The 27,943-nt window shown below is 32.2% G+C and overlaps 1 protein-coding gene across 1 annotated transcript; it reads left to right on the top strand.

Moving 5' to 3' along the window:
* The first annotated feature begins 157 nt into the window (after positions 1-157).
* On the top strand, positions 158-6,979 carry LOC107854038. The gene is made up of 12 exons (XM_047399022.1): positions 158-1,296; positions 1,838-2,040; positions 2,126-2,323; positions 2,892-2,963; positions 3,418-3,513; positions 4,139-4,218; positions 4,335-4,410; positions 4,517-4,727; positions 5,084-5,280; positions 5,768-5,873; positions 5,980-6,069; positions 6,181-6,979. Exons 1-12 carry the CDS (start codon positions 705-707, stop codon positions 6,921-6,923), a joined length of 2,664 nt encoding a protein of 887 aa, XP_047254978.1. The 5' UTR covers positions 158-704; the 3' UTR covers positions 6,924-6,979.
* The last annotated feature ends 20,964 nt before the right edge of the window (positions 6,980-27,943 follow it).

Genomic DNA, 27,943 nt, shown 5'->3' with positions numbered 1-27,943 from the left:
ATTTGAACTACCTGGATCAAATAAATCATGAAATAATCATAATATGAAATTTGTTTGAACCGACTAATCATATTGTTTTGAAAATGACCGACCCATGTCCTATTTCCTATTTTGAAGAATTGTAACTTATAATAATTTTAGTATATATTCATTATTTAGATTTTAATGTTAAAATATTAAATTAATCATATAAATTGAACTCCAAATTTAGTTAAATTAATTCTAGAAAAATGAAATTTCACAAGTAGTTTGGGAACGGAAGATGACACAAGTAATTGATCCTTAAACATGGTGTTAGCACTAATAATTATTGTTACATTAGTTGCTCTCTCGTTTTTAATTACCTTGAAGGTTACAATTTGAATTTGTCTTTCTAGGAGTTGTTTTTTAGCTCATTTTCAACGCTGGTTGTTAGTATTCTTCGTTTTTTCCTCCTCTATACACAATTCAGAGTTGTTTTTTTTACCTCATTTTCAACACTTGGTTGTTAATTTTCTTGGTTTTTTTTTTTCTCCTAAACGCACTATACTTCTTTTGCTTTTGCTTTCACTAATTACCAAAAGTATGTCAGAAGAAATATTTTTTTCTTGGAGAATCTGTTCTTGCTTTCACGTGTAGGACTCTGGTATTTGGTTTTCTCAATTGTCAACATTCCTCATTGTTACATGCTATAAATTGATGGGCTGTGTTTGCTCTTCTATTCAATGAGGGAGGTTCCATCTTTCTTAGTGATGATTACTTTCTTCAGAGTTCTTGATAAGGGAACACTGATCCAGATGAAATCTTTAGTGTTTTTCAAGTTGTTAGGAATGCTGGCTTTTTCACTGTGCTGTGGTGGTGTTCTTGCTAAGGAGTGTATTAACACTATTACTCCATTGTCATCACACACTTTTAGATATGAGTTATTGTCTTCACAAAATGAAACCTTGAAACAAGAGATTTTTAGCCATTACCATTTGATTCCTACTGATGATTCAGCCTGGTCTAGCTTGCTACCTAGAAAGGTGTTGAGAGAGGAAGAAGAATTTGATTGGGCGATCATGTATAGAAAGATAAAGAATTCTGGTGGTCTCAGAGAAGTTGATGGTTTATTGAATGAGGTTTCACTCCATGATGTGAGATTGGAACCTAATTCATTGTATGGAATTGCTCAGCAAACTAATTTGGAGTACTTGTTAATGTTGGATGTTGATAGATTGGTTTGGAGTTTTAGGGAAACATCTGGTCTAGAGAAGCCTGGTGAGCCATATGGAGGTTGGGAGAAACCAGATAGCGAGGTTCGAGGTCATTTTGTTGGTTAGTACTACTTTTTATCTTTCAGAATTTGATTTATTTTTTCTATTTTTTGTATTCATGATGTGCATTGTTACGTCTGAACTTTGGTTGTTTGTAATACTTTTAGTTTGCATATTGAATTTTAATAGTTGAAATTTCTGGACAGTGAGGATTCAGACACCGACTTGTTTTTGATTGTGTCTGATTGTTACATTAATTGTGATGGCCTCGTAAGTGTGAACTTCCGAACAAATTTATCTTTACCGTCAGCTATTTAAAGCTGCCTATCTATGTTGTTGTATGCATTAAATACATCAACAATATGAGTTATCGTGGTCACTTTCTGTTGCAATGGATAATCTTTTAGAATTTTATGTTTTACTGATTCAAGAATCAAACTTTATGAGTTTCTGATATTCTTTGGAGAGACTACTACCTGTAATGTTTCACAGTATGTTCCGTTGTGTTTGTTTTTATACATACTCGTATTGTTTTGCTTCATCAAGTTTATATGTTGGTATGCATGGTAGAATTTTAGCTGATAGTTTTCTGTAACTTGAAGGTCATTACCTTAGTGCCACAGCACACACTTGGGCCAGCACCCACAATGACAGTCTTGGAGAGAAAATGTATTCTGTTGTTTCTGCACTAAATGCCTGCCAGGAAAAGATGGGTACAGGGTACCTTTCTGCCTTCCCTTCAAAACTTTTTGATCGCCTTGAAGCTATACAACCAGTCTGGGCGCCGTATTATACAATTCACAAGGTAGATGTGCTTCCTGAATCAATTCTTGCTTCTTAATGCCATTTATGCTCTTAAGATAGTGGCTTTACAGAATTGGACTTGACAGATATTGGCAGGTCTTTTGGATCAGCATACTTTAGCAGGCAATCCTAAAGCTTTGAAAATGGCTACATGGATGGTTGATTACTTCTACAATCGGGTGCAAAATGTGATTTCGAAGTATACCATTCAAAGGCACTGGAATTCATTAAATGAAGAAACTGGCGGCATGAATGATGTTCTTTATAGGCTGTACAGAGTAACGGTGTGTATACTTTGCCCAGTAAACAGTCTAACCTTTCCTGTCCTAGTATTTAAACTTAACTAATTTACCCTGGTTGGTTTTTTTTATATTATCAATGGATAAAAGATCAAATACCTATTGAATGCAGTAAAATTTGATTAAAAAATGTGGGGGATTTCACCATTTCAGTGCTTGATCTGCATGTTCTGTTCTGCCGTATTTTTTTTTCCAACAGCATTTTCTGTTCTTTGAAATCTTCTTTTTGATGACAGTGATATCATTCAACCTTCGATTGCCAAATTTTCTGACTACTAAAATCTGCATTTTCTCTCTTGGCATTTTTATTTCGTCATTCCAACCAACCTTCAATCTTATATATTATGATTTTCATAATATCATTTTGTAAATTGCAGCTTTTCTTAGCACATATGTGATGTTTGGCATAAAATACATATAATTAAATCATTAATTGCCTCACATTTTGGTGGAGCAACAATATGCATATATTGTCTTTGCATTTTATCTGCCATGTCTCGTTAACTATTATATGAATAATCCTACTTTTGTCATCCTCTAAATGATGTTGCAGGGTGATTCAAAGCACTTAATCTTGGCTCACCTTTTTGACAAACCATGTTTCTTAGGGCGCTTAGCTGTACAGGTATAAATCCCTGTTCTCCACATTCCCTCACTGTAACACACAAAATATCGACTGGTATCCATTACCATTACTTGCTTTAGCTCAACTAATTGTTGTCTTGACTTTTATTGAAGTGACGCATTGACACAAGATATGAGATGACTGAAGTTCCTTACTGGGAAAGTCATTTGACTTCTCTTTTGGAAAGTCTTAAACATTTTTTTTTTTTTGGATTTTGTTGTCGACTTTCAAAATCAGACATGCTATTGTATGTATGGGCTTTGTGTTTTTGCTTTCCTTGAGATATATAAATACGCGGCATAGTTTCTTCTATAACTAAACATGATTTTTAACCGGGTAATTTCTGTTTGCATTTAGGTTTAGGTTGATCATATATGATCCCCGATTACTATAGTTGTGTGTGTGACAAGCATTAACTTCATTGCTGATACCTTTTTTTTCCCTCTTCTGTTAGGCTGATGACCTATCAGGTTTTCATGCAAATACGCACATTCCAATTGTTGTTGGATCACAACTGCGTTATGAGATTACTGGTGATCCAATTTACAAGGTACATGTATTTGCTTTTGGAAATTTCTCTTCTCAGGAAAAAGTTCTGCAGCTTGAGTGTTTCCAGATTTTCCTTTCGGTGCTAGTGTATGTAGATGTCATGTCTCTTTTACTTGTTGCCTAGTCCAATATATATATATATGCTTTCATCCACACCAGCCATTCAATTTCATTTCTTCTCCTTTTGTTATTCTTGTTAGAGAATAAGTTAAGCAAAGGTGTTTTCTGTCTCAGAGTTCCTCTCACATTTTTTAGATGGGTAAATAGAACTAATTGCTGCTCTCTAGTAGAATGGATTGGTTACTCTCCTTTTAGTTGATATTTTGGTAATTAGGTACTAGACACTACACGTTTGCAGCTCCTCCCTGAAAATCTACAATTGATTAATTGAACATTGATATAACAACCAAGGAAGAAGGAAGGAAAATGTTGCAGCAGTAAACTGTTTGTCTTTGACCAATCATTTTCATTTCTCTTTTACTTGTTTCTTCTTATATCCGTCTAGTTTTAGACGTAGGTCATTGACAGTATAATATGATGTGAGTATATTTGATGACATCAAGCCTGATTAAAGAAGTTTTCTCACAACATTTTTTTTTGGTTAAACTTCCATTTTTTTCCTGTAGGAAATTGGGATGTTCTTCATGGATATTGTCAATTCTTCCCACAGCTATGCAACTGGAGGGACATCAGTCGGTGAGCATTGGTAAAAGCAATTATGCACAAAGTTAATTCCTATTTATATCTTATGTGCTCCTTTCTTGGCTCATTTCACTTAAAGTTCTTTGTGTCTCCCGTTCTCTTTCATACCAACCTGAGCAGGTCAGATCCGAAGAGGCTAGCAAGCACGCTAAGCACAGAGAATGAGGAATCATGTACTACCTATAATATGCTGAAGGTTTGCTTATGGATTTATTTTTCAGCGTTGTATCCTATTTTTCTCTCAGGGAAGAGAGGATATAGTGCCTTGTGGGTATTTATGCACAAATGTGAAAATTGTGTAGGTTTCCCGCCACCTGTTCAGATGGACCAAAGAAATGGCATATGCTGATTATTACGAGCGAGCATTAACAAATGGTGTTCTCAGCATCCAAAGGGGAAGAGATCCCGGGGTGATGATATATATGCTTCCACTTCAACGTGGTGGTTCCAAAGCTCGGAGCTACCATAAATGGGGATCACCTTTTAGTGACTTTTGGTGTTGCTATGGAACAGGTGATAGAATCAATATTCACTGATCCTTCACTATTTTCTTCTTTTTAGATAATAATGGTGTTCGGACCGGCCACCTCGACTAATTCTATGGGTACTTGCTGCCTCCCACCAGCCTAGGTACTGGCCAGCTCTGTCCACCAAAGATTGGACATACAGGAAGAAATCACCCAGTGTTTTCATCCTTCTTTTCTTTAAATAACAATCTTCTCTATGCCCCTGGCAGTGCAAGTATTTTTAAGTCTGCTACTCCATGCTAAATTCTGCAACCAAATTTTCTGGCTTTCTGAGTTTACCTCATCTATAGCTTATAAAAATGGAAATGAATTTAATTTTTATTTTTCCTTTTTTCTCTATAGGGATTGAATCATTCTCCAAATTGGGAGATTCTATTTACTTCGAAGAGAAAGGGAATTCTCCTGGGCTCTACATTATCCAGTATATATCTAACTCTCTTGATTGGAAATCTGGGCAAGTTGTGGTGAGTCAGAGCGTAGAGCCTGTTGTTTCATGGGACAATCGCCTTCGAGTGACAATTACGGTGTCCTCAAAGAGGGTATGCATTCTAATTTACTTTGTTCCTTTATCCATTTGTTCGAACATCATTATTTTGTGGAACGCACTACTACTCTTCCTACTTCCAAGCAATAGTGCCTCTTATTCATATGTGGTGCACTTCTTCCTTTCAGAACTTACTTTGTCTACGATAGCTTTTGTATGCACTGCCTAAATTGCTGGTTGAGTATGTCCAAAGGACCGAGAGAAAATTATTTTTACACGTGATATTCTCATGAGCATTGGTTACGCTAGTAGTACAGTTAAATAATCAGTATAAGGATCGAAACGGTTGCATTTTGCTTTTCTTGCAACTAGGCTTGCTGATTTTCTTTCAGGGAGTTGACCTCCATTTGTTTAATTCCCTTAATACCTTTTCCTTCAGATGAGCAATGTAGTGTGCTCTGTGAAGTTTCCCATAAAACCTTTCCCTCTGTGGAAGATTTTGTTTTTTGAATATAACTTATTATGATTATTAATTCTTTCAGAATGCAACTAGTGCACCATCTACATTGAATCTGAGGATACCAAGTTGGACAAATTCTAGTGCAAAAGCATCCTTGAATGGGGAGGATTTATCTCTACCTCCACCAGGTAGGAACTTTCCTCCTTTTTGTGACTCCTTTCTATATTTTTTATCAAATCAATTTTCTCAGCTAGCTTATGTCTTCTTTTACAATTTAATGACTCACTGATGCAGGTAACTTCCTATCGATCACCAAGGGCTGGGGCTCAGGTGAAAAAATCACCATTGAGCTGCCCATGAATCTTAAGACAGAGGCCATTAAAGGTGATAATTAAGATAATTCTTTGTCCAATCAATGTTATATGTCTCTGTTCAGAAAAGCTAATGGATCAAATAGTATAGCTGCTGACAAACTCTTGTATTATGGCGCTTCAGATGACCGTCCTGAATATGCATCGATACAGGCAATTCTTTATGGTCCATACCTTCTTGCTGGCCATTCTACTGGTGATTGGGACGTTAAAAGCAAAGCCACATCTCTGTCAGATTTGATAACTCCAGTTCCATCTGACTATAATTCTCATTTAATATCTCTCACACAAGAATCCAGTAATGCAACATTTGTTCTGACAAGCACAAATCTCTCTATTCAAATGGAGAAGTACCCTGAAGCTGGAACAGATTCTGCTGTCAGTGCTACCTTCAGACTCATCTCAAATGACAAAAGAACTGTCAATCTTTTTGAACCACAGGATTTTATTGGGAAACTAGTCATGTTAGAGCCTTTTGACTTCCCAGAAATGTTGATAACTCATCCAGGAAATGACACCAGTCTTGTGATCACACAGTCCTCAGATGGCGCTGGATCTTTGTTCCGTTTGGTTGCAGGATTGGATGGAAAGGACGGGACAGTTTCATTAGAATGTGAAACCCAACATGGTTGCTTCTTCAATAGTGGTGTGGACTACCAAGACACTGAAAGAGTCAAGCTTAACTGCAATTCAAAGTCCTTAGATGCTGTATTCAAACAGGCAGCGAGCTTTAAGTTGGGAAAAGGGATTACCCAGTATCACCCTATTAGCTTTGTGGCAAAAGGTGCTATGCGAAACTTTCTTTTGGCACCATTATTGAGCTTCAAAGATGAATCTTATACTGTGTATTTCAACATTCAATCGTAGTTGTTGTCAAGGAGGTTAAGAGTTGTCACAAATAAAAATAACTCTAATTAACCGGTCGTTTGGTTTATTCTGTTAAACGAAACTCCCAACACAGGTTTTCACAAATTTTGCTCTTTCAAGAAACAATTATCCCCTCTATTGGTTGGCCTTAGTTTGGTACTGCTAGGGCCAGGCATATTTTGATTTAAACAGAAAAATCGAATCGAAATTTAATTTTGATTTGATTTTTCGATTTTGGGGTTGGTCTCGATCAGATTTTAGAAATTTGGTTAAACGATTTGGTTTTCAGATTTTCAAAAAAAAAATTCGGATAAACCGAAAAACTGAAATTATATAAATAATATATTATAAGTTATATATATATTATTATATATGTAAATATACTAAAAATATAATATAATCTGATATAACATATAAATATATAAATTATAATTATTTAGTAACCTTAAATCCTAATATACTGTTTTGCTTTAGACCCTAACATTAACGTGAAGGTTGCAACGACGCTCATCTATCCTCAGTTCGTCAGTTCATTTGAAATTTCAACATCGCCAACGACAGTCGGCAGTCGTTTGCTCAGTTCGTCACTGCCGTCGACAGTCGCTGCCGAATGTGGCCACTATCGTCACGCCAACGGTGATGACTCAGCGAGGTCAGTATTTATGGTTATTTCATCCATGTTGAATTAATTATATTTGGGAATGAAAATAGATTTGAGAAAAAGATTATTTTTTTAGAAAAATCACCAATTTTAAATGCTCACTACTTTAACTTTAAAATCGAAATAAAAATCTGAAATAATTGAACCGAATTTGTAAAAATCAAACCAAACCGAAATAATTTTGGTTTGGTTATAGTTGTCATTTTCGTCAATCTGAAAATTAAAAAACCAAACTAATATTCAACAATCAAACCGAACAAAACAAATGTCCACCCCTAATACTGCCTACACTAAGTTATGAAAAAAATAATGTGAAATTCGAATACATTTCTATATTATAGAAGAGCTGGTTTCGACGAGCTCTTTATTATTTACCATTTTATCCTTAATTGCTCCGTAATTTACTATATTATCCCTAATTAATTATTATAAGTTATTTATATATTAGAATTAATAATATTTTTTATTATATTACACCTAATTAATTATTATAAGTCATTTATATATTAGAATTAATAATATTTACTTAAAAAAGTAGATATTTGTGACGTTTGTTTCAGTTGCTTTATCCATGATTTTACTATATCAACCCTAATTAATTATTATAAGTCATTTATTTATTAAAAAATTAATATTTAATTAAAAAAAATAGATGACATGTCTGCCTATATTAACCCTAATTATTCAGTGATTTATTATACTACCCCGAATTAACTATTATAAGTCATTTATATATTAAAATTAATTAATTATTAGAAGTCATTTATATAATAGAATAAATAACATTTAATTAAAAAATAGATATTTATGACGTTCGTTTCAGCTGCTTTAACCTTGATTTTACTATATCATTTCGAATTAATTATTATAAGTCATTTATGTATTAAAATTAATAATATTTAATTAAAAAACCAGTTGCTTCGTCATTTACTATATTATCTCTGATTGCTCCTTGATTTACTATATTACCCCTAATTAATTATTATAAATCATTTATATATTAGAATTAATACTATTTTTTATTATATTACCCCTAATTAATTATTATAGTCATTTACATATTAGAATTAATAATATTTAATTAAAAAATAGATATTTATGATGTTTGTTTCAGCTGCTTTAACCGTGATTTTACTATATCATCCCTAATTAATTATTATAGGTCATTTATGTATTAAAAAATTAATAATATTTAATTAAAAAAATAGATGGCATGGCTGCCTATGGTTTCGACCAACACTTCATCACTTACTATATTATCCCTAATTGCTCCGTGAATTACTATATTACCCCTAATTAATTATTATAAGTCACTTATATATTATAATTAATAATTTTTTTTATTATATTACCCCTAATTAATTATTATAAGTCATTTTACTATATTACCTCTAATTGCTCCGTGATTTACTATATTACCCCTAATTAATTGTTATAAGTCATTTATATATTATAGTTAATAATATTTTTTATTAGTCATTTATGTATTAAAAAATTCATAATATTTAATTAAAATATTGATTTCGACATGGCTGCTTTAAGAGCTGCACCGCGATTTTACTATATCACCCCTAATTAATTACTATAAGTTATTTATGTATTAGAAAATTAATAGTATTTAATTAAAACAAGAAAAATATGTGTTTATGACATATTTGTTGCAGCTGCTTCAACCATAATCATCTTTGAGAAGATGATCCAAAACTTTATTGTTAATTGAAGTATCATTTGTTCTAGTTTTTGTATGAAATAATCCTATGAATATTAGTTCTACATCTTTTCTATATAATGTAACAGGTCTCAATTTTATCATCAAACAATTAAAATAACTCGACTACACGACACATCACACTTTCTTATCATGTGGAAAAAAACTATCTTATAAAACTTCACTTCTTAGCGAGTGCCGTCAAATAGTTATTATTTAAAAAGTAATTGTTTTAAATCAATGTAAGTTTATGTTTGCATTTCATCAATATCAAATATTAGTGCTAAAAAATGTCTAGAGTATTGGGCCCGTGCTGACACAGGCCATACACCTCTAGTGAGGTGGTTTCGATCACCTCTTCATTTACTATACTACCCCCAATCATTTACGACATTACATACTAATTGCTCCATAATTTGCTATATTATTCCTAATTAATTATTACAAGTCATTTATATATTAGAATTAATAGTATTTTTTTATTATATTACCCATAATTAATTATTATAAGTCATTTATATATTAGAATTTATAATAATTAATTAAAAAAATAGATATTTATAACATTTGTTTCAACTGCTTTAACCGTGATTTTACTATATCATCCCTAACTAATTATTATAACTAATTTATGTGTTAAAAAATTAATAATATTTAATTCAAAAAAATAGATTACTATATTAACCCCTATCATTTACTATATTACCCCTAATTGTTTGTAGTTTACTGTATTATCCCAAATTAATTATTATAAGTCATTTATATATTAGAATTAATAATATTAATTTATTATATTATCCTTAATTAACTATTATAAGTCAACCACCTCTTCATTTACTATATTACCCATATCATTTACTATATTACACCCTAATTGCTTCTTGATTTACTATATTATCCCTAATTAATTATTACAAGTCATTTATATATTAAAATTAATAATATTTTTTTATTATGTTACCCCTAATTTATTGTTATAAGTCATTTATATATTAGAATTTATAATATTTAATTAAAAAAATAGATATTTATAACTTTGTTTCAGCTGCTTTAACCGTGATTTTACTATATCATCCCTAATTAATTATTATAAGTCATTTATGTATTAAAAAATTAATAATATTTAATTAAAAATAGATTACTATAATACCCCTATCATTTACTATATTACCCCTAATTGCACCATGATTTACTATATTATCCCTAATTAAGTATTATAAGTCATTTATATATTAGAATTAATAATATTTAATTAAAAAATAGATGATATGTTTGCCTATATTACCCCTAATTCCTCCGTAATTTACTATATTACCCCTAATTAATTGTTATAAGTCATTTATACATTAGAACTAATAATATTTTATTTTACTATATTAACCCTAATTAATTATTATAAGTCATTTGGTTTCGACCACTGCTTCGTCATTTACTATTTTACCCCTAATTGCTCTATGATTTATTATATTACCCCTTATTAATCATTATAAGTCATTGATATATTAGAATTAATAATATGTTTTTATTATATTTTTCCTAATTAATTATTATAAGTCATTTATATATTAGAATTAATAATATTTTTTTATTATATTACCCCTAATTAATTATTATAAGTCATTTACATATTAGAATTAATAATATTTAATCAAATTAGTATATATTTATGTTTATAACTCTTCAATATCGAATTTTAATACTAATAATTAAGCCCGTACTGATATGGACTATGCACCTCTAGTATATAAACAAAACGTGGTTGAGTAGCTAAAATACAAAAAAGCTCCAATAATGAGCCATTTTCGCATAATAATTTTTATATTATTACCCTCCACATAACGACGTCTTCACATTATTATTCACTGTACAAAAGTTCCTCCAGCATCTTGAATTTTCAGTCTACAACAAGTAGGGGTGGATATTCAATTTATTCGATTTGATTATTGAATATCGATTTGATTTTTTAATTTTTGAATTGATGAAAATGATAATTATAATCAAACTAAATTATTTTGGTTTGGTTTAGTTTTTACGAATTCTGTTTGGTGATTTTGAATTTTTATTTCGGTTTTAAAGATTAAAGTAGTGAGCATTAAAAATTGGAGATTTTTCTAGAAAAATAGTCTTTTTTCAAACCTATTTGTCATTCCTAAATATAATTAATTCAACACGCATGAAATAACCATAAATATCGATCTCGTTGAGTTGTCGCCGTTGGCGTGACGGCAGTGGCCGCACTCGGCAGCGACTGCAGGCGATAGTGATGAACTAAGCAAACGACTGCCGACTGCCTTTGGCGATGTTGAAATTTCAAATGAATTGACGAACCAAAGATGGATGAGCGTCATTGCAGCCTTCATGTTAATGCTAGGGTCTAAAACAAAGCAGTTATTAGGATTTAGGGTTACTAAATGGTTATAATTTATATATTTATATGTTATATCAGATTATATTATATTTTTAGTATATTCATATATATATATAATATATATATATTATAATATATTATTTATATAATTTCAGTTTTTCTAATTATTTTTTTTTAAATCTGAAAATCAAATCGTTTAATCAAATTTTTAAAATTTAAAAGCAAAATCAATTCAAAAAATTAAAAAAATAAATCAAAATTAAATTTCGATTCAATTTTTTAATTTTTTTGATTTAAATCAAAATATGTTCGGCCCTAATAAGTAGATTGAACGTCCATGATATAACCAATGGTTTAAGCCATTGAAGAGCAACAAATGCGGCATCCCAACTTAAACCAACGTACACTGAGTAAGGGCCTGTCATTCTCTTACATATCTAAATCTTGTATATACAATGATGACAACAATTTTTGACGTTTCTGGTGTTTGCTTCTGAGATTAAATTAAACTTTTATTAGTATACCTACTCGCATGATGTGCGCATAATATTAGAGCATTATTTTTAATCATTTCATATTTGAATATTTTGTTTGAGTATGTTAAATTACATTACAGTACAGAAAAGTTCAACTATTATATTATTTCTCAATAAAATGCAAAAAAAAATCACCTTCCACCCCTAACCCACCTATTTCAAAATCAGATGATCCACCTCTTTGCCAGCTTGGAGGACTAACTTGAATTAAAAATATAAAAATTTTATCCATCTCCCACGTTTCCACTCCACCCACTCCAATACTCATATCTCTATCAAATATATACGAAAAAAGTAATCCTGTAATTATAAAAAAATACATATGTTTCATATTTTTTTTTAATTATATTATTCACAATTTAAAGATTATAGATTGCTAATATTCCCTCTCATCCCACTTCTAACGAAATTTATATGAGTAAAAACAATCATGTAATTCAAAAAGTTTTTATATTTTATGCTTTTCTTTGTTTTATTGTTTACAATCTAAAGATTTTTTATTATCAAAAGCAATGTAAATTTTTATTCTACTGTAAAATTTATAAATAGTAACCCCGCCCCCCTCCCACCACCAATCCTTAGTGCGCATTTTGTCTATTGTATTTTAATTACTTTAGTTTTGTAATTTGATTTTGAATTAAATTATTTTTTTGTGTGTTAACACGCATACACAGTTGAGTTTTATTCACTCTTATCTTAAAATATAAACATTAGAATAAATAAGTTTTGTTATGCATGACAAAATAAATGATATGTAGATTAGGAGAAGACTCCAAACTATAATTTAATCTATTAGAAGTGATTACAATTTAAAATTCAAGTTACACACTTTCATAGCGATCAAAATATAATCTTATCTCATATTCTATAATTCAACTTTGTGCTTTTAATTTTCTTTCTTTATATTATGAAACTGAGCGATGCCCAAAATCACTAAAACAGTTTATACATGAATGTAAATTTGCAAGTAAAATTAAACGAGAATAAATAAATTAAAATATCGAAATGTCTATAAATTTATTTTATAATCCTCCTAAAATAAGTAAATTTGTGAATGTGATATTAAATACAAAAATCAGACTATTATGAATTGTATATAATTGAATTAAATACAGAAAACTGTGAAATAAAACAACATTAAAAAGAAGAACAATAATACCAAACACATATTTTGAAAACTTCACAACTTTTATTATAAAATAAAATATTTCTATTTTTTTTTACTTATGAACTTTTATTTTATGTCTTTTCAGTTTTAAATTTATGGATAGCAATACATGTATTAATTAATTAGTTCAGTATATTTTAGAAATTAGTTAAAAAAAAACTATCCCCCAACACCACAGTTTTCTATAGTTTGTGATTTATCTTTATGTTTATTGTTTCTTTATTTATATTAAGGAAATACTCAAGAAGCTAGAACTCTGTTCCAACTCAAATATAAATATCATATCAATTTGTTAAAAGAAGATCAATTTATTGTTCTTTCTTATTCTTGCTTTTTAAATGTAATATATGACTTGTTTTTTTAAAATTGAGATAGATATTCAAAATCAAAAAAGTTCTTATATTAAAAAAAATAAAATAAAAGAAGACCAGTTTGTTACTCTTCATTATCCTTACAATTTTATATTTTTCTAAGTTATTTAAATTAATAAATTTATAAAATATTAAAAATAATCATTATTTTAAAAATATAAATATAGATATTTTTAAAGTATTTATTTTAAATGACAATTTCATACTCTTATAGAATATAAATAGAAATATTGGTTGACTATTTTATCTATTTATATTTTATAGTTAATAAGTTTTGTATCACGTAAAATTAGAATTATAAGTTTTATTATGCGAATAGAAATTATAAAATGAAATATAAAATAAGATTTTATCAAATGAAATATAAAGTAGAAGAAGACTCCAATATAATCTAATTTAGTTTGATAGGGATACTTATTGCTTAAAATTCAAACTGTACACTTATTTAAGCTAAATACTTTCAACTCTATTGGAAAATAATTTTAGCTCATATTTAATTTTTTTTTAAAATTCAAATGAAAAATTTATTAACTTCGTTCTTATGATTAAAAGAATTCAATAATGCATGAAATTATTTAAGAAGAAATTAAAAAGTACCACCGTCAGTAACAAAAATTTATTCATAGATGTAAATTTACAAGTAAAATCATGAAAAAATAGATCAACAATATCCAAATGCCTACAAAATTATTTTATAATCTCCTAGAAGAAAGTAGATATGATATTTTTTACATTCATTTTTTACACAAATAATTTGTTAAATCTCCTCTATATATTTTGAGTCTCAATTATAGTTATCGATTTCTCAAATATTTATTTCGCTTTTTTAAATTATTTACGTACATCACATTTGTGGAAACTTCACCTTCTTTAGATTCTTCTTTTTGAAAAGAAAGATTCCACTGATATTAAATCAATCGAGTTTTCCAAAACCGTACAACACTTGAAATAACACCCGGACAACCAAAAAACTTATCCACCAAAGAAGCAGTAGGAAACTTCATCTCCTCAAATTTTTTCTCACTGAAATACCATTCACAAAATAAGTAAATCAGCTTGATTGGCTCTCCAATTTGAGCTCCTTAATGACACATCTTTTTAGATTCATCTATTGTAATTACCTGAAAAATTAACTGTTTTACCCCTTTCTATAATTTTATTATGGTATTTTTGGAGTGTGGGGGTGATTGACATGATTCCCGATGTATTTTGATATCATCTATGTGATATTGTGATTTTTTTATGGTTTTAGGAGTCTTATTTTGAACTTATGTGGATATCTTTTGATTCCTGTGTCGGACGACTGAACGGACTGCACCAGCAGCTCCAAAATATCAAATTTAGGTTGGGTATACCTTTGGTTTGGGTCCGACGCACCCGAGCTCATTTCGACCTATTGATCGGAAAGTTGGAAAATTAGAAATATGGGTTTGGGATCCACATTGATCGAAACAACCTCGGATGAAAAATCCGACATCACCAGTAGATCCAGAACATTGATTTTAGGGTAGAAACTAGTTTGGTGTGATTTTACGGCTTTTAAATCTTATTTCGACTCTCGATTTGAAAAATTATGATTTCGATTTTTGGGGGGTAATTTTGTGAAAATAGTTTTTTTTTTTAAATCTGACTTTGCCAACGCGTTTGGAACATTAAATTTAGTTTGATTACATATTTTGTTTGCATATATCAGACTCCAAATAAAATCTGAGAACCCCGTCGAAGTCCGGATTGGACTTAAAATAAAAAAATAGTTTTTTATCTATAGCTGGTGCAGAAAATCTGCATTATTAATAACAGTTTTTGGGTCTATTTTTCTCATTTTTCATCTTGCCGCTTGAGAGTTAAATCCTCAAATAGTGTGGGAGCTTAAAAGTGAAGCTTGTGTGAGCTTGGATAGCTAGATTAACGTTTATTTCTTGATTCTATTACGGATTTAAAGCAAGAATTCACCCTTAGTAATTTCTTGATTAATTTCTCAAACCTCCCAAAATCTTAGGGTTGATTTTAAACCCAAATTTCACTCCTTTTCACTTTACTAGTTTTTCATCAATTTAACATTCAAAACAACTTTGATTCTTGATTTTAACCTGGATTTTAAAGATTTTATCCGGTAAAGCTTAAAAATAATTTTTCTTCGATTCGAACCTCATTTTTGACTCGATGTCACGACCCAAAAAAATGAGGGTCATGATGGTACTTGTCGCGGTGTGCCTTGACAAGTAAGTCTATCACCTAAACTGATACAAAAAGAGGAAAAAATAGAAATATCCCAAGGTAAGGCTTCTAGAACGAAGCCAAACCATACAAGTAATCATAAAAATACGGAAAGGACTTATCCAAAATACTGATAATATCCAAAACCAGGTGTCAATAGTTTAAGAACTACTAATACAATCCAGGAGTCAAATACATCAGAAAAATAACCACAAAGGAATAATATCTGTCTCCAAATACTAATAAAGACATAACTACTATAGAAAGATAGAGGTGAACTCTGGATACATGAATGTCCAACTACTACCTTGGAAGCTCCAATAAGGTGCACTTGAGCTAAGACCTGCATCGAAAGGGCGCAGTAGACATGGGTACGATCCACTTGTACTCAGTAGGTATCATAGACCGACCGAGCAAAGTAGAAAATAAAGCATATAAAATATATACTAAGGGCACGTCACCTGTAATCAAAAAATGTCCCACAACTGTAGCCTACACTGCTTGCACTAACAATTTAATAATATCTATATATAATACAACAACACCTAAAATAGGGATACAAATATACACAATATCAAATACAAGTAGAACAAAAGAGAAAAATGTATACTCAAGATCATCAAGTATAATTAAAGGAAGATAGAACAATTAGACGTTAACAAGTCAAGATATAGAACAATTAGGTAGATAACAAGTCAACATGGCAGTTCAAACACAACATATTTACAATAAAATGGGTGCAATGTATATGATGATGATGATGATACATGGTATTGGCACACAACCTCGAGTTTGGCACACAGCCTCGAGTTTGGTACACAACCTTAAGTTTGGCACACAGTCTTAAGTTTGACACATAACCTTAAGATCACCAATATTCACAACTCTTCTCTGACATGATCCGTCGTAGATGGTCTATAAAATTCAATATTCGATACCACTATCCAGTATTTCAGTGTTTTCAGTATTTTCAAGACACATACATAACATAAGACATAAATCAAGTACACATACATGACAACAAGTATGTATAAAGTAGTAAAATGAACAAGTGAAATGATGCGTATGATGAAATGAGAATGACGATGCAATGTTCACAACTATTCAAAATGAGTATTTCCACCACATGATGTATTTTCACAACCATGTGTGTCAATATCCACTCATTATTTCTATTTCATCCATGAATTTCCACATGTCGCATATACTAACAAGTATGAATATACCGCAATGCAACAATGGTACCATATTCGGTATTTCAATAATACAGTACAATTGTTCACATATATTTAGGGCTATCAACATCACATAGGACTGTACACAGTCACACACATCACATAATATCTTAATTTCGACAATTACATCACATATAGGCCCCTACACGGGCACAACATATAGATAGCCATTTTTCATGATTAGTTTCCACCCTTAACATGCATTTTGTATCATCATTTACTATCCAACATAGTTTAAAAGAGTTAAGCCATAACCTACCACAAAAGCCGAAACCGGTCTGCTACACTTCGAACCCACGACCTTACTTTTCACGAACGATCTCAAACTCCACAAAAAATATCAAATCTACATGTCAAAATAAAACCAATGACATCCACATTGACTACTTTTGCTTTGGGATCAAAACGGCGAACGAGTTTCCGAAAAAGAAGGAAAAAATTAAAACTTTACTTCAAAAATATGTTCCTCATATTTTTAGGAATCTACTGCTAAAAACTCAAGTCAAATTGAGTCGAGGTTCGAATTGAAGAAAAATTAATTTTAAGCTTTACCGGATAAATTTTTTGAAATCCGGGTTAAAATGAAGAATTGGAGTTGTTTTAAGGGTTAAATTGATGGAAAACTAGTAATTATAAGATAAAAATATTGTTCAAGTAAAAAGAAGTGAAATTGAGGTTTAAAATCAAGCCCTAAGATTTGTGGGATTTTGAGAAATTAATCAAGAAATTAGTAAGAAAAGGGTGAGTTCTTAGCTTAAATCCATAATAAAATCAAGAAATAGGTGTTAATCTAGCTTACAAATCTCCTACAAACTTTACTTTTCAGCTTCTACACAATTGTAGGGTTTAACTCTCAAGAGACAAGATGAAAAATGAACAAAATAGGCAAAAAGGGTAAAAAGAAACTGTTATATTGCAGATTTTCTGCAATATTTAGTGCAGATTTTTCCCTTAAGTTGAAACGGACTTCAATGGGGTGCCCGGGATTCGTTCGGAGTTTGATATACACAAACGAACTATGCAACCATACTAAATTCGATGTTCCGGATGCGTTGGAGAAGTCATATTTTTGAAAAAAATATCATTTTCACAAAGTTGATCCCCGAAACTCGAAATCACAATTTTCCAAATCGAGGATCGAAATGAGATTTAAAAGTCGTAAAATCATACCAAACATGCTAACATCCTAAAATCAACATTCCAGATCTGCTGGCAAAGTCGAATTTTCCATCCAAGATTGTTTTGACCAAATGTGGGTCTCACACCCATATATTCAATTTTTCAACTTTCCGACCAATAGATCGAAATAAGCTCGGGTGTACCGGGACCCAAAACAAAGGTCTATCCATCCTAAAATTGATATTTCAGAGCTGATGGCGTAGTCCATTCAGATACCCATCGCACGGATCAAAAAATATTCCCATAAGTCTAAAATAAGGTTCTCGAAGCCATCAAAAACACAATATCGCATAAATGGTGTCAAATGCATCAAAAACCATGCCAATCACTCCCACACATCAGAAATACGATAATGCAACTATGGGAAGGGATAAAACAATAAATCACATAAAATTTCAAATTTCACATATTTCATCAAATTTTTAGGTCGTTACATCATCCACCACTAAAAATCTAGTTTGTCCTCGAACTAAGGCAAAGAAATACCTGAATCAACAAAGATCTGGGAATAAGAACTATGCATATCAGACTCGACCTCCCAAGTTTCTTCATCTACAGGTCGATGTCGCCACTGGATCTTAACCACGGGGATCACTTTAGAGCGCAACTGCCTAACATCACTAGTTAAAATGAAAATCGGGCCCTCAACAAAGGACAACCACTTATCTAACTGAACCGACTCCCAACGAATAATATGATACTCATCATAAATATAGTGATAAAGAGAAACATGAAAAACTGAATGAACAATTGATTGATTAGGGGGCAAATCCAACTCATAAGCCACATCACTAACAGTCCAAAGAATCTCAAATAGACCAATATACTCGGGCTAAGCTTGCCCCTCTTCCCAAACCTCATCACACCCTTCATGGGTAAAACTTGAAGGAAAATACGATCACCAACACCAAATCTCAAGGCACGAAGTCTCCAATCAACACAATATTTATGCCTACTCTGAGCCGATCTAAGTCTTCCTGAATGGCCCAGACTCTATCCAAAGACTCATGAAACAAGTACATACCTTGAGGTATCACCTTCTGTTAAAGCCAAATGCTGCTCCCACTGACCACCAAAATCCATCACGCATGCGTGGAGCATATTCTCCAAAACCTGGATAGTCCGCTCTGACTGGCTATAAGATTGGGGTGAAACGTTGTACTGAGATCAACCCGAGTACCCAAATCATCCTGAAAAGTCTTTCAAAAGTAAAATATGAACACAGGACCTAACAAATGTAGATACAAGCCAACCTCTAAGCATTGAATGATATCTGAACCAGAATAAAAAATGCTGACTTGGTCAATTGATCCACAATGACCCAAACACTGTCAGAACCATGATATGTATGAGGCAAACCAGTCATAAAGTCCATGGTGATCCGTTCCCACTTTCACTTGAGAATGGGAAACCTTTGAAGCAATCCACCAGGTCTTATATCCTCGGTCTTCATATGCTGAAAACATAGGCAACAAGCCACAAAATCGCTATATCTTGCCTTATACTACCCCACCAGTAGTGCTGCCTCAAATCATGATATATCTTATTACACCTAGATGGATAGAATATCTGGAACAATGAGTCTTCTCCAAAATCAACCTAATCCAATCACCCATTCTCAATACACAAACTCGGCCCCCAATCTTCAAAACTCCATCTAAATCAAGTGAGGCTTCCTTAACCTCTCCACTCAACACCTTATCTCGAATCAACCTCAATCCAACATCGTCAAACTGATGAGCTCAAATTTGCTCCATCAAAGAAGATCTAGCCTCCATAAATGCCAAAATATGCCCAGGTGTTGAAAGATCAAGTCTAAATATCTGGTTAGCTAAAGACTGAACCTCTAAGGCCAAAGGTCTCTCTTGGATCAAAAGATACTCCAAGATACCCGTGCTAGTTGACTTTCGGCTCAAGGCATCCATAAATACATTGGCCTTGCCCAGATGGTAGAGAATAGTCAAGTCATAATTCTTAAGCAACTAAAGCCAACACTATTGCCTCATATTAATATCTCGCTGGGTGAAGAAGTACTGAAGGCTACGATGATTTGAGAAGATCTCACAATGGACTCCATATAAGTAGTGCCTTCATAACTTCAAGGAAAACACAACAACACACAACTCCAAATAATACGTAAGATAATTCCTTTCAGGAGGCTTTAACTGACAAGACGTATACACAATCACCTTGCCCTCTTGCATCAACATAGAACCTAACCCAACACTTGAAGCATCATAAAATACTGTAAAACCCATTCCCTCCTAGGTTAAATTCAAGATAGAAACTGAAGTTAACAAATCCTTGAGCTTTTGAAAGCTCGCCTTTTAAGCATTAGACCATTGAAAAGAAATTTTCTTCTGGGTCAACTTGGTCAATGGAGCTACAATGGATGAAAAAGATTCAACAAAATATCGATAATAACCTACTAAGACAATAAAATATGAAATCTTGAAGGGCGAATGTAATGCCCCGTATTTTCATGCTAGAATTCTAACTGTCGTTCCTGCGCGTCTAAGCTCTAATCCAAGTGATTCTCACGTGAATAAAAGTTTCATGATCATTATCCTATTCTATGGAGTAGTTTAGAGGTAGAAAATATTTATATCAATGAAATAGAACAAGGTTGAGCTAAGACCAATTGATTCATCTAAAGTTTGACATTTGATTCTATAAGGGTCAACTTCAAATGTGAATATCTCTTAATATACATGGAATTTTTCATCACAAGACCTATCAAATTATAGATAATTGAATTAGTTTCCAACGATAACAATTTTTCAAAAATCCAATACCTGAGCAAAGAGTTATGCCCATTTTTGTGAGAGGCAGTAAGGGTGTGCGATGGGCAATGCGCCGTTTAATCAAATGTGTGCGATTGGGAGTGAGAGGCACACTTAAATGTCTTCCATAAGGTGTACGACGCATACCTTAAGGTCTGCCATGGGTTGTGCGCCATATACCTCACTTCCAAGTGCCAAAATTCCCCTATATATGTGTATAACACGGGATTAAACTCCCACAACATCAAAATAAGTTTACTTTCTCTCAAAATCACTGAGAACAACCTTTAGGTTTTCAACATAACAACCCCAATAGCTAGAGATTCAACCGTGAGAATTCTATAATTTTTACATATTCGGAATCTCCGTTACGAAGGCTATGAGTGACACCCAAAAGTTTGTGAATAGCATTAAGTAATTCGGAAAGTCATTCAAAGCTTCAAGTTTAAGGTATGTGGAATTTTTCAACAAGAACACCCTTTCGTTCTTGTGCCCAAAAATACTTTCTTTTATGAAGTTATGGATTTTATATGTTTTACTTTGATTTTGAAGCATGAATTTATATCCTATATTTATTATTCTTAGATTATGATGTTTTTGATATTTTAGAAGTGAAATTATATGAGAATGATGATATTTTGTGCTTTGTGGCTAAATTTCCAAATTTTGAAAGAAGTTATATATGTTTATGATGTAAAGTTTGAACCTTGATAAATTTTCATATGATGTTGAGACATGAGTTTTAAACTCTAATTGAGATTGTCATTTTTTTTTAGAAATCATGCGTTATAAACACTTTGTGTTTGAATGAATTGAGATGATTATGAAGCTTTGACCTTTTGGTCGTAAAAAGGGGTTGATTTGAACCCGAGATAAGAAAAGAAATCCACTTTTATTGATTATTATAAAAAGGGTAGCATGATAGATCCCGTTGTGAATTATTGAATTGTTTATTTGTGGATTTTCTTTTGAAAAGATCTGAGCTAAGTCCGGGAGTAGTCTTTAACACCGAGCAAGAGGTATAGCAGAATTGGTACTTTCCTAGAACTAAGTGCCCCCATAGGTTGTGAGCCTGAGGCTAATTTATATAGTGATCACTAGTATTTGGATTGATGATTTAAGTTCCTACTCTGATGGCAAGGATAGGATAGCTCTCTCCAACGTTGGTTAGACGTTGGACTCCATATAGCTCATATGGTTTATATCTGTTGTAAGAGACTCCCAATATGTGTGGGTGTATTCTCCTATCTAATATGAAAAGTCTTATTCTTATATCTGAGATGAAAACATATTTGTTTGAAAGACTGAGTTTGAGAAAGTCATTGTTTTTGAAAGATTTAATGAACATATATTCCAAAGAGAATTGTTATGAGATTTGATTGCTTTGATGATTTGGAATCGAGATGGAAGTGAATTGAGATTTATTATGATGACTCACATGTTTCACTCAATATATTTTACTCTCTTATGATTATGATAATTTTAATTCGAGCTAAGTCAATCATTTATATCAGTATGCATAATTTTATAAACCGTGATAATATTAAGATATTATTTTATATATGCATTGCACCCCCATATTCTTGGTACGTTTACATGGTACGGACCCACATATTCATATGTGGGCTACATTTTCTCTAAATGTAGGTACAAGGTATAGTGTACATCTTCAAATTCAGTCAGTTCGCGGCATCCAGTCAGCAGGTGATGAGTCCTTTTGATTCAAGGGCTTGAGTTAGTTATACAGTTTGTGAAGTATTGTATTTTATTTATTCAGTCGTATTGAGTTGGGTTAGTTGGGAGTCATAACCCAGCTACCTACAGTCAGTACTAGTAGAGGCTTCATAGATAGTCGGTAGAAGTTGATGTATTCCATTTCAGTTTTGGTTGTAAAAGCAGAGTTGTAATCTTGTAAATTTACTTTTGTATCTATTATATTTAGAAAAGAGTTATTTTCCGCAGATTTGTATAGATTTATACTTTTTGTTCAGTTGCTTATGAGTTATGCCAGTAGAAGGGTTAGCTTGGGGTTACTTGTGGTCCTAAGCATCGTGTGACATCTCGGGACCCAATTTCGGGATGTTACAAACTTGGTATTAGAGCATAGATTTCAAGTGTCCTAGAGTGTCTATGAAGCCGTGTCTAGTAGTCTTGCGAAATGGTATAAAGACGTCTGTACTTTTCTTTGAGAGACTACAGGGCTTTTAGGAAATGTCTCCATTATTTCAAGTCTTAAATCATGCTATAGAAAATTTCTCCAAGAAACTTATACAGATTCTCATCTTACTCTAGTCAGGCCATCTCTGCCTTATTTCTAAGGTATCAGAAATAGTTGAGCTTAATTCTCCATAGATAGTTATGGAATTGTAAAAGATCTATAAAAGTATCCTATAAGTACTTTTGAGTTTCAAAAACTGAAGTGCTTTATTAGGCTTGTAGAAATCGTACACTAAGCCCGAGTCAGATATGCTTTTAAATTTCTCCTTAGAATCCATAATGATAATCTATACGTCTCTATCTATGTACTGTTCTTGAGATAACATGTTCGAAAAGTTCCAATTTCCTCCCCAGATAATGCTCTTATATTTGCTGGCAGAAGTTTTAGAAGTTTCATAAAGTGGCTTGAGAGGAGCCTTCTAGTGTGTTATAAGTCCTTCAAATTTAAGTTATGCCCTCGTTCTTATGAGTTATTTAATTAAGACAGAGTAAGGTGTATTCTTAGATCGTTGAATGTTGTGTGTCAAGTTTCTATCTCTTGTATTATGTAATCTTGTTATCATTATGTTTGTGAAAAATCAAAGTCTAGTGAAGCCGTGTGAGACCTATTTCGATTCACTAGCATAGTTGCTTTGTTATTCATATTATTTTCTTAATCAAAACACAAAAACAAAGTCTAGTGAAGCCATGTGAGGCCTATTTCGATTCACTAGCAACTTGTTTATCTTGTTGTTCTGGTGTTAGTTGAAAGTGTGGGTTTCTGTGTAGTGACAGAAGTAGTAACATTTAGTTGAAAGTCTTGTGTTAGTTGAACTTGTGGGTTTAGAAATGTAGAGGCAAGAATGGTGGTAAGGGCAATTTATTGAATATGTATAGCTGAATTTTTGCTTATGATTGAATTAGTAATGAAGTGATATACCTTTGTTTATTAGTTTAGTGAAGTTAGAGAAGGAGATTATTAGTTAAGGTGGATTGTTGTTTGCTTGAAGTATGAAAAGAGTTATTGATAGTATTTGTTGTGCTAGGAAAATATAGGTTTTGATGGAAGTACTTGGTGGTTGAGTATTGTTAATTTAGGCTTTCCTGAGATTGCAAGAGGAAGTTTAGTTGAAATTTATAGAGCTATGAAAGTAATTTAGGTGTGAAGATGGGTAAATAGTAATGATCTAAAGAAGGAGGATGTGTTAACAGATTATGAATAAGATAGGCCATATGATTATGATCGATTATCATTGTGTACTAGTTTTTATTAATGCTATGTTCTATAGTTTTGAAGTGAAAATTGGGTGTGAGATTGGGTTGTAAATCATGTTTAGCTCTAGACATTAAGTTTGAACAGTTGATGGTTTAGTTGTTGATGCTAGTTATATGGAGGTGATCTAGTAGGCCTGAACAGTGTATGCAAGAGTATAAAATCATGTGTTCGTAATTAAGTATGGTGTAGAGGTGTGCCGAAGGTGCTATGGGGCTGCATTATTTTTTGAGAATTATTACATATTGTGTGGTTAGTACTAACGTTGAGTTTCTAGGTAGAGAAAAGCTAGTTAGACAATTTATGTTGTTCTTGATAGCTAAGTTAAGGAGTTATGATTAAAGATGTTGAGTCTTTTTAGTATGATTTTATTCTCATGGTTTGATAAAAATATAAGTATAGAAGTGTGATCTTGGTAGGCTATGATTATGTGATTAGAGATGTAGATATGGTTGCAAATGAGAGTGTAAGTCTTTGATGATGGTTATTGAATCTAGGAATTAAGGATGGCATATGGATGGGTTGTTCAAGAATGAAGTCGGTAAGTTCGAAATTAGTTTATTCTTGTGAGTTTAGCATTTATGTGTAGATACTAGAATGATGAAATTATGGCTTAATCTCGAGGATATGGAGTAGACCATCATACTTAGAATACCAGCTTTGATCTAAGGGGGAGATGGTTAGTGAAGAACCAAATTGAGTTTTGAGAATTAGATTATGATACATGTCAATAATAAGTTATGATGAGTTAGTGATCCCTTCTTACTCTAGAGTATTCCTTGGATTTCAGTCATTACAACACCAAAGCTATCACTTGCTTGACAAATCCATGACACAGGCCTATGCTTATACCTATCATGTGTGCTCAAGCCTATTCTCAGCTTCTAGCAAGCATATAACAGCTTCACTCTGTGATTCGAGTTATATCTTATGAATATATGAACTCCAGTCTTATGTTGAATATCTCATGATAAGTATAAACTCATGTTTCAGAGTATAACCATTTTTTAAACTCATGATACTAGTGTAGTTCGCATTATATCATGCATGTCCTCAGCTTAGATTTCTTTAATGAATCCATGCCTTTGATATTTTATTCCTCAGGACAAAGATAAGTGTTAATGTTATGTATGGTAGTTTTCGTGCTTCTGGTTCATATGTGTTAACTCTTCGGTGACCTCTTCCTATGTCAAGATAGTGGTGATGATAGTGGATAAGCAATGGTTTATTTGTGAGAGAGTTGATGACCCTCATTAAGAAAGATTATTTATTCTATTCTATCTAAGGCTAAAGTGTGAAGTAAGATTGAGGCCAAGTCTTTGATACATTTCATGGTTAGTTAGAAATTGTGTGTATGTTTTTAAGAATAGTGCAAGAAAATTGTTGTTGATAAAGGTTTAGAGAATATGCGAAGTATGCCTTTAGGGGTATTTTCCTTAAATTTATATGTGATTTTTAATGATAGGCTTGAATGTCATGTTGGGTGTAAGATGATGAATGCAGTATGCATTAGTGAATCCATATCAAGAGTTTTAAATTAGTCATTGAAGTGGTAAGGCATGTTATGCTTAGGGTGTGAGGTCTAAGAAGATATAGAATATTGAACCTTGTGGTTTAGACTAGTATTGTGGTTTGACATGTTGTATCTTGTGATTTAGTGTTAGGCTTGATCATGGTGAGAGAACTTAGTTTAGTTTAAACCTTAGTAGAAAGATTTCGCAATGCCAATATGAGAACTATAAGTTGAATCAAATGAGTATGGTATTTAAGGGGAATATTATAGTTGAGAGAGCATTTGAGAAGTGATACTAAGCTTGAAAGTAAGAAGTTACGTTGCCTACGGCCTAGTAATCCTATCCTAGTTTATGAGTTATATAATTATATTCCATGCTATAGAGTTATATCAATGTTGTAATTCCTTAGTCAAATGTCTTGTTCAGAGCATGCCCAAAATTCTTTGCTCCCTAATGTCAATAGAATTTCGTAGAAAAGTGCTAAAGAAATACTCCATTTGAGTATGGGTAGTTAGTATGATCCATTCTATATAGCTTGTAATCTAGTTTATCAAGCAAAGAGATAAGATCCTATAGATTCTTAATTTTCCAGCTAGTCTTACTATCCACAGTCTTATACGTATGTACATTCCAAGAGGCAATGTGTTTGTGTCCAATTAAATTATGAATTCAGCTCAGTTCATGCATCAGTTTTAGTTTCAGATATTAAGTCATAATTTAGTTCGTAAGTATCCTGTGTAGTATCACAGTCTCTTCCTAGTATTTTCATCAAATTATTATCATTTAGGAACGAACAATCCCATGAGGGGGATGTTGTAATACCCCAAGTTTTTATGTCATAAACCTCTCATCCTTTCTCATGAGATCAGATCCAGTGTAAAGTAATGGTTACTCACAAGTTGACACTCTCGTTTCTATCTTAGCCATATAGTTATTTTTCTTGAGGATTCATGCACTTGCAGACCAGTTCAGTAGCTCATTATTCTTGAGATACAGTGATTTAGTTCTATCAGTTACACATGATAGCTTGAAGACTAATATTCCTCTGTGTTTCATGTTAATTATCCACATTCGAGGATGAATGTTCCCAAGGGGGAGATAATGTAATACCCCATATTTTCGTGCTAGAATTCTAACCGTCATTACTACACGTCTAAGCTCTAATACAAGTGATTCTCACATGAATACAAGTTGAATGATCATTATCCTAGTATATGGAGTAGTTTATAGGTGGAAAATGTTAATAGCAATGACATAGAACAAGGTTGAGCTAAGACCAATTGATTCATCCAAAGTTTGACATTTGATTCTACAAGCGTCAACTTCAAACGTGAATATATCTTAATATACATGGAATTTTTCATCCCAAGACCTATAAAATTATAGATAATTGAATTAGCTTTCCAACGATACCAATTTTTCAAAAATACGATACCCGAGCAAAGAGTTATGCCCATTTTTGTGAGAGGCAGTAAGAGTGTACGATGGGCAATGCGCCGCCCAATCAAATGTGTGCAATTAGGAGTGCGAGGCACACTTAAATGTCTGCCATAAGGTGTGCGACGCAGACCTTAAGGTCTGCCATGGGTTGTGCGCCGCATACCTCACTTCCAAGTGCCAAAAACACCCCTATATATGTCTATAACATGAGATTAAACTCCCTCAACTTCAAAATAAGTTTACTTTCTCTCAAAATCACCGAGAACAACCTTTAGGGTTTCAATATAAAAATCCCAATAGCTAGAGATTCAACCATGAGAATTTTATAATTTTTACATATTCGGAATCCCCGTTACGAAGGCTATTATGAG

This window comes from Capsicum annuum, chromosome 11, assembly GCF_002878395.1.
Source record: "Capsicum annuum cultivar UCD-10X-F1 chromosome 11, UCD10Xv1.1, whole genome shotgun sequence".
Lineage (NCBI taxonomy): Eukaryota > Viridiplantae > Streptophyta > Magnoliopsida > Solanales > Solanaceae > Capsicum > Capsicum annuum.
The sequence above is the reverse complement of the archived record's forward strand: the minus strand, read 5'-3'. Positions and strand labels throughout refer to the sequence as shown.